The 8,709-nt window shown below is 43.4% G+C and overlaps 1 protein-coding gene across 1 annotated transcript; it reads right to left on the bottom strand.

Moving 5' to 3' along the window:
* Positions 1-974: 974 nt before the first annotated feature.
* LOC113571799 (solute carrier family 46 member 3) lies at positions 975-8,101 on the bottom strand. Its single transcript, XM_027000935.2, has 6 exons — positions 7,831-8,101; positions 7,339-7,550; positions 6,092-6,953; positions 4,418-4,501; positions 3,862-4,018; positions 975-2,931 (listed from the first exon to the last, which is right to left on the bottom strand). The coding sequence occupies exons 2-6, from the start codon at positions 7,525-7,527 to the stop codon at positions 2,835-2,837; spliced, it is 1,389 nt and encodes a 462-aa protein (XP_026856736.2). The 5' UTR covers positions 7,528-7,550; positions 7,831-8,101; the 3' UTR covers positions 975-2,834.
* Positions 8,102-8,709: the final 608 nt, after the last annotated feature.

Below are 8,709 nucleotides of genomic sequence, written 5' to 3'. Positions count from 1 at the left end.
TGACAAAGTCCTAGAGTATGAAGGTGTAACATTCATCTAGTTTTTCACACCAAGAACTTTATTTAGAGGGATTAGATGCTTATATCATCTCATTTTGTCTGTATGAATGTGCCCACATGAACCGAGTGCCCGCTGTGGGCGCATTGTTCTTACCCTACATGACACAGGCCCCCACACATCTGCCTCCGGCCCACTCCGGCTGTGTGGAGTGTGGGCACGCAAAGACAGCTGCACCCAACCAGCCCCAGATGTGGAGCCTGGTGATGTGCCCCACTGTTTGTTCAGAGCACGCCTGCAATTCCTGCACCCTGGGGGAGGGGCAAGTGAGCGGGTGTGAACGAGATGGCCAGCCACAGCCAGGGATGAATGAGCGAGAGTGTGCAAGAGTGTGAGTCAGGAAGTGAGTTTGTGTGTGTGTGAAAGCGTGAGAGAGAGCGAGAGAGAAAGAAAGAGAGAGAACAATAGCACAGTACATCTCCCACAGAGCTATGGAGAGGAAGATGATGCTAAGTCAGCCCAGTGGAACAGAAGAGCGGAAACTGGAGAAGACCACTGCCCTGCTTCAGATTCACCATACATATACACTACATCCACTCTGGCTAATCCATGCTCTGGAATCCATGAAATGGCTAATCCATGAACCTGAGCCAGGTGTCACAACCAGCTTCAGATCCTGGAGGACCCGCTTCAGAGCCTGGAGGACCAGCTTCAGATGCCTTATTGTTCAGCTTGTGGTTTTCTCTCCATGGGCAGAAAGGTCTAACACTCTGCCCACTGAAGTCTTGAAGTTAGGGAACTTGGAAAAGTCCTCTAAAATATGAAGAAATGTTTTTAAAGGACACAGATCTTGGAAAGACTACATGGGGATTTGTTTTTAAAAAATTAACTTATTAAAGTTTTCTGATAGTCAGCTCTGTGTAATCACGCAAGTTCATACTCATAGCCACAAAGTTTAGATATAAAAATATAAATCATAAAAGCACGAAATCACAGACGTTTATTTGTGTATATTTCATCGTTACTTTCACACAGAACACATCATAAATGTTCCTCACGCTGGCACTAGTGAAAACGTTTTGTCAGACATGAGGCTTATTAAATTTCTAGTTTACTGGCATAGAGATCTAGACTGCCACCTAGTGGTATAAAAAAGTACTGTGAATTGTACTGGAGGTCTGATTGCTGTACTCAGCTACCCCACGGCAAACAAACGGACTTAATTTCCAAATGAATTTTTACAGAATAATTATCAATTGATTATGAATATTGCAGTCTAATTACAAGTCATGCTAAAATTACCAAGCAAAAGGCAGTTCATATTTTTTTTTTAAATGTTGTTGAGGGAGACCTGTAGCCAAAAACACTATGAACTTTATGCACAAGAGTGATGTAGCTCATGATTATTATACATCTCTCATTCAAAAAAGGAAGTGAAAAATTGTTTTTAAAGGGGGATTCAATTTGTATGGTACTTTCCAAAGCTATGATCCAGTATTAATCTATCTGTGTATAAAAATATCTGAGCATGAAATTAGGAAAAGAAACAGTGAGGGGAGTCAGTGTTGAGACTTTCCCGGTCTGACCAACCAACTACAGAAACTGTAGTTACACAGGGAATGCAAACGCTAGTTGTTCCCGGAAGGTCTATCACAGTAATCCTTCATATTCATAAACAGTCTTGGACCAAATAATGGCTTTATAAAAGGTACAAATTTCTGTGACTCTTATACACCCACAATATCAACAACTGCCTCCCCAACACCATTAGCATAGTTTTATAATGCTGTGCTTATTCAGTATTGACAATGTTAGCGTTTTCAAGTGAGTTCCCTTCCTCTAATGTGGAACTTTGACTTATTGCAACAAAAACAAACCATCGAAAAGAGAGGGACCTACAAGTACCAGAAGGTCACCTGTTATCTTAAATAAACAGTGAGACAGTCAGTAACAAATACTATGGACTTGTAAAAGTAGCACAAGTTGTGCATTATTTTTTCTTTACTATTTTAAAAAAATATTTATACGTCTCTTCTAAAAAATAAACAAAAACCAAATCCATTGTGACCTTGACACAATAACAGAATGAAAATAAGATTTCTTCAAATGCAACAAGAAATACTGAAAGAATTTAACTTTCTCCATCTCAAAACCTCATACTGAAAAATTCAGAGTAGAGAGTTATGTACCATTGCTGAATACATTATTGAAACTGTCAGCATTTAAAAGCACTTCCACATGCCATCAGCAATTAAAACACGTTAATAAAAGAGTCACCTTAATAGGATTGACCAGCTTTATGAGCTCATGTCATCTTGTTTCTTTTGTCATTTCTTATATATTGTATATCAGAACATCAAAAGTAGCATAAAATATATTTAATTATATAAATATGTATTTTAAAAAAGTCCTTCCTGCATAGAGAAATATTTCTGACTGCAAAGACTGCAGTAAAGAGTTTCCTTTCCCATAAATCTTCTGCAAACATAGTTTGCACAGGACTGAAAATACATTTCCTCAGAAATGTAAACTGTAACATTACTAAGCAATTTCATTTGCAGCCTTGCTAAGCACATTTACTTCTACCCTTTGCTCAAGAGTTTCAATAAAAGATCTCAATACACATTTTCCCTTATTAGTCTTATTTGTCTTAGGCTAAACCTACAAGTAAAGTGCAAAACACTGTTTAAACCAAAAATGGTTTAGACACACCACTGGAAGCCAAGGTGCAAAGAGGCTCTCATAATCCACACAGATGCCCCCAACAGCAGGCAGGCGGGTGCAGGCGGGTGCAGGCGGGTGCAGGCGGGCGGAGCTGTGGCGGTTCCCTTTGCCACTCAGGCTACGGGTGCGCTGCCTGGCTCTGGAATCTCCTCCTCTGCTAGGAGGCCCTCTGTTCCGCAACCATCCTCTAGTCGGAAGAGCCGAAGAGCACTGGAGTGAAAGAAAACGTCAGGGTGAGTCAGCGCTCTTAGAAACAAAACACTCGCAGAGCCACACGAAAACGCCCACGTGAGAAATGGCAAACGCAACCATCCAGCTCTGTGGTCTGTAATGAATACAGATTGAGTTTCCCCATCACTGAAATGGTGGCTATTGTCCAGCCTGGAGCCAGCGGGGGAAGTCCAGAGAGGTAGTTGAGAGAGCTACTCTGGAAATCAGCGGTGTGGGGTTTACCTATCACATACCCAATCACACAAGGTGTTTTTCTGGCCAGCTGTTGTTACCATAATTACTGGGGTGGGGTGTGCTAGTCAGTGCAATGAAACTCACACTTCTTCAACAGACAGGGTGCAGGAACACACCGTTTTACTCTGTGGAAGTGGGAAAGAGAAGTATTCAAGAGGAACCTCGGCCTGTTTTTTCTCTGTGCTGGAACTAGGCCAGAGAACTGTATTTCATAGACAGCATGGATGATTTTGCAGACCTGGAAGGACAGCATTGGGCATCAGCTGTACACACTGATCAAACTACATACAGCACACAGTGACCAAGCTTCATACAGCGTGCATTTTGTACCCAAAGAATGTTCCAAACGATAATGAAATAACTATTTGTGTGGGGCCAAAATTAGCAAGCGTTTTGTTTTTGACCAAAAGTTACCAGACCTTATTTTTTAAAAGCCAAGACTCCAAAACAGTACTGAATAGCAGTGTTTTTGTCTTCGTACACACCGTCTAACCGAACTGTGCCTTGCACCGTTGTCTTGACTCATAACATTTTTAAGGGAGGTTTCTAACTCTCAGCTTAGGCCATGGCCTGAAAGGCATTTTCAGGGGGGAAAAGAAAAATCACTATGAAAAGACAAAACATATACAGAGTAGGGTTACTACGCACATCCACTAATCTGAGTAGGGCACTCACCCCAGCAGGGTCAGCGGGATGAGGCAGAGTCCAGCGGCCAGGAGGAAGGAGAACCCGGGGAACCAGGCCACCGTGCTGGCGTAGATGGTGTTGAAGGTTGCGCTGGCCACGTTGGTGCTCAGGTTCTCGCTGAAGGCCAGGCAGGCGAAGAGGGCACCTGAAAGAGACAAAGCAAAACCTACAGGAAGCTGGCACTGACTTTCCCATGTGCCCCACTTACAGAATTCCTGCTCCTGCGCATGGCCGGGGCAGACCCCGGAGAGGATCTCTGAGGATCACCCCGGGGACCCCCAAGCTTCTGCGTGAAAAAGAAACTCAACTCGGAAAGACCTGGGTGCTTAGGCCAGGAGTTTGGTAGGGGTGTACTAGTCGAGAGCACTTGCTAACAAAACCATCTTTTCAAATCTGTTTTTTTAAAGTGCAAAATGCGCAAGTTGTGCACGGTTAAGTGGATGTGTTCTCACAAGTGCAGAAGCACAAACAGCAAAGAGGATGCAAGTGTGTGACCCACCAAGAGCTTTCGGTTTTGGATCAATGGTTTTGGCAAAGTGCTTACCCTGCTCGGACTTTGAGACCACCTTCGACATCATGGAGCGCAAGACAGGAAAAGGCATGATGGCCAGGAGCATGGGAAGCCTCACTGCAGAGTGCACGCACAGGCAAGGATTAGCAAACACATTCGTTCAGACTAAACTTGTAGGAAGATCTGCACTCATCACTCACACCTTTTGATTTACCTGTTAGACCAGTTACAGAGGAGAGGAATGTTTTAAGAGTTAAGGATTTCTTCATAAGAAACATTTCCTTCGCAAATTTATGCATATTTGAATTGATGATAATTAAGTAAACTGTCCATGTAGAAGTGACATCACTGGAACTCACTACCGTGCAACAGGAGTGTTATGTAATTTCCTTGCAAACAAGCTTAAGATCTCTATGTGAAATGACAAGCATCTTTGGCTGGAGTGGGGTCGAGCATGTCACCACCACTGGACTCTGGAACTATAAAAATGTGTAATGAATCATGCTTCACTATCTGTCCAACTAACAAATCTGGGTTTTGCAGAACATTGCCCACTGGGATAAACACCATCAACAGGCACGTTTGGTGGAAGAGGGATAACGGGCCAGGGCTGTTTTCAGAGTTTGGGCTAGGACACTTAATTAACACATGTTAATTAATTACTTAATTAATCAATCAATTAATGAAATAATGAATTAATTTATTAAACAGATGCTAATGCACATGATTTTGAAATAAATGTGATGTCACACACCAGGTAAAAGTAGCCCAAATCTTTTCCTGTGACAGATATAAGTGTGTCTGTGTGGCAGTGTGAACAGCAAAGAAACACACTGAATTTTCAGTTACAGTTTGGGGAAACTTTCATATGTGGCACTGAAACACAATACATATCCAATGCATGGCAATGTGACTCATTCCAAACAACCAGAACTTTTAACATCAATCCAACTTGACCTTTGTAATAATTTTGCTCTGCCGTGCAGCACAACACGCAAAGCGTCATCCTTTTGCTCATGTAGGTCAGTCTAGGAGCATGATCTGTTCACACAAATGTCAGATATAGGTCCCATATTGTGATACTGTGAAGACATTGTGAAGAACCTAACAAAAAATGGGATTTGGTCAGAAAATTGGATTTGGGCCACTTTTACCTGCTTTTATGAGCCCAAAAAGTTCATATAGTTGGAGGTCAGCTTTCAGCTATCTTTTGCTACAATGTTGTATGTAAGATAGATAGTAACACAAACCTGGTGTAAATGTAAATGGACTGTTAGCCAGCATGTGGCTAACTGAAATGAAGCTCAAGCTTCACTTTCAAGACAAAATAAACAAGTGCTCTCCGCGTCTTGAGATATGAGTGAATCTACTATGGTGAATCTCTACACACAGGCAGAGAGTCAGTGGTCATCTTAGATGAGAATATCCCTCCTGTTACCTTTCAAAATAACACGGATATGATGCTGACGTTCCAGGCTAAACAAATATGGAGGCTAATATTGCAACTCAACAAATGTTCCTGTGCATTGTTGCCTGATTATAGAACATCATAGAGGGATATTCAGGTGCACTGAAAATCTGTCAAAAATAATGAGTGCTTTGAAAAAAATTGAAAACACCTGCCTTACTGTATAGCAATACTTAAAAATTTTAACAGCAAAAAAAAAAAAGCTTCGGTGCTCATGAGAATGAAACATCAGTGCTTACCAAGAAACATCATCAGTGTGGTTTTGGCAAAGGCCATCATCACCATGCTCACGCAGACGGACAGCATGCCGATTAAGACAACCACCAGGTTGGGAAGACAGCGTGAAAGCACGGCCACGCCCGCAAAGCTGGTAACGAACACAGCAGTCGAGAGGGCGGAGCCATAGCCAACGAGGATCTCGCTCCAGCAGAGCGGTTCATTCAGCTCGTAGAGCGTGATCACGGACAGGCTGCCGAAGTTGGTGAAGCTGAAGGAACAGAAAGTGGCAATGAGGAGCACCACCAACCTGGTCCTCTTCCGCCCGCCCCGGGCAAACAGCTCGTAGATGCCGAAGGTGAGCCTCCGCACCACCCCGCCTGCGCCTGTCGTCCCTCCATCCGCTACCCTGCTCTCCTCCAGAACAAAGAGCGCATAGAGCAGGTTGAACAGCTGGAACACAGCGGAGGTGAAGAAGGGCCAGTTAAAGCCGGTCGCCCTCAGGAAGTAGCCGGAGGACAGGAGAGCCACTCCTGACAGCAGGCCGATCACCATGTCCACCCCAGCCATGCGCAGGGTCTTCTGCTCGGAGCTCTCGCATCGGTCGGCCACGTAGGAGAAGCAGCCACCCAGGATGGTGCTCACCCCGCCGAACAGGGCGCTAACGAAGGAGGCAACGATGAGCAGGTAGAGGTTGAGCTCGAGCAGGGACACAGCAAGGAAGGACAGGCAGTAAACCAGCGAGCCCACCAGCGGTAGGACGATGGTGACCTTCCTGCCCCGCCGGTCACTGTAGGTTACCAGCATGAGGGTCACCAGGAGACTGGGGATCATGGAGGAAAGGTCCGAGTACATAGAGAACAAAGAGGCCGCCTTCTGCACTTCCTGAGAGAGCAGAGAAACACAACAATAACTAAGCACAGAGCAATAAGGAATCGATAGGTCTAATAAGCACAAAGCAATGATGAATCAATAGGTCCAATAAGCACAAAGCAATGCCTTCAATCACATTCTGAACAAGCGAGCGTTTCATGACAATAAGAACAATGCTCAAAAGGGTCATACAAAGAGGAAATAAATGAGAAGAGGAAGCAGAAGATACAAAAATAGTTTTGCACCTGATGCATTCTAACCGTGCATCCTACACCACAACAGATGTCAGTACCGTAACATTCACTTTCAGACGAGACCTAATGTCAAAACAAAGCTGACTTTGTATATATTAGATATTAGATTTTGTATATATTTTATGAATGAATATTAAACTTACTTCATGGAGGTTCGAATGATTGCTATTGTTCGTGCCGCACTGGGAAGAGCTGTCCGACACTGGGTAAGTAGTGTTGGTTATCTCCTGCCAAAGGCGGCGGTACACATATTGCTGAACGAGAGGATATAGCAAAAAACTGGCGAACGCGTATACAGCGACGATCGGTTCCACAAAATACAGCCCCTTCATAACGTCGGCGGCAGACACTGCTCCTGAATAAGAAAGAAAGTCATGCTGTACACATTCGACCAGGCTGAATATCACCATCTAGCCCTTTTAATCTACTCATCTAGGTGGCACGAACAAAGAAATTAATAAACTCGGGGAGTAAACAAATTCCTTTCCAGCAGTGGGCTCGTCTGCTCATTCACATGCGACCACCTTCGAGACTCTTTCTAAATCACCTTCATAGTTGCACAACATGGACAGCTACCTCTCTTAAGCTATACGTATCTTAATTTACCATACCTTATATATAAATGAAAAGGTTACCTCGAACATGTAATAAGTATAAGGCTGAAACTCGTTCCTGTCACCAGTCTTTAGCAGCCGCCGTTCTGCACACTGTTTATGGAAGCAGTGCAGAAAGTCGGGATCACTTATTAAAGTAATGTCTTCCTGTTTTGAGCCATCGACGCCTGTGATAAGACAGTGCTGCTTCACGCATCTCCCTGAGTGGCTGGTGGAGCAGTCGATCCTGTAGTGGGCTGGCACAAGCGATGCTCGGTCTAAAGAGTTTGCTTGCCTAATTAATGTTTGCCGTTCCTTAGTAAGTTATTTAACCAGTTTTCTGAACATGGATTATGTCCAGTGTTAGAATACATTGTGGCATTGATTCACCATTGTAGGGCGTTTAATGTTGATTTGAAAATAAAATAACCAGACATAAAAAGGCCAACAAAGCAAATGTTAAAGTGGCGGTTTTTTTAGACATGTAGACTAACCAAAAATCTGAAAATACAGTTATGCTGAAAATAAATTAAATAATAAATTTAGTAAAAATTGTGAATGTTCTTTTTCTTCCTTACTCTTCACTATTTTCACAATTAACTATAATGGGTTGCTGTAATATGTAATCCCCCCCACCCACCCCCCACCCCAACTAAAAAAAAAAACACCTTTGCGAAACTCGGTCTGGAGACAAACAATAATTTTACTAGAGGATAATATGAAATAGTCCTCTAAGTAGGCTATACTATAGGCCCACGGGTGTGGCTCGCTGTCACTGACGCGCTGACAGTGGTCGCAACCAGTAACATCATGTGGTCGGAAAGTGTCCGTAGAGTTAGTGGATTGCTAACATACTGTGCATGGCAACAAAGAGACTATTGCCTAATCAAATCTACGTTGGCGCTTCAAATACGTCGGTTG

The sequence above is a fragment of the Electrophorus electricus genome, chromosome 17 (assembly GCF_013358815.1).
Source record: "Electrophorus electricus isolate fEleEle1 chromosome 17, fEleEle1.pri, whole genome shotgun sequence".
In the NCBI taxonomy this organism is placed as follows: domain Eukaryota; kingdom Metazoa; phylum Chordata; class Actinopteri; order Gymnotiformes; family Gymnotidae; genus Electrophorus; species Electrophorus electricus.
The sequence above is the reverse complement of the archived record's forward strand: the minus strand, read 5'-3'. Positions and strand labels throughout refer to the sequence as shown.

Bases quoted from the DNA above. Each gene is read 5' to 3' on its own strand.
- LOC113571799 (XM_027000935.2), bottom strand. From the start codon at position 7,527: ATGAAGGGGCTGTATTTTGTGGAACCGATCGTCGCTGTATACGCGTTC. The intron at 6,954-7,338 runs GTAAGTTTAATA...CTGCTCTCTCAG, and splicing joins ATCATTCGAACCTCCATGAA to GAAGTGCAGAAGGCGGCCTC. The intron at 4,502-6,091 runs GTAAGCACTGAT...TGCACTCTGCAG, and splicing joins CACACTGATGATGTTTCTTG to TGAGGCTTCCCATGCTCCTG.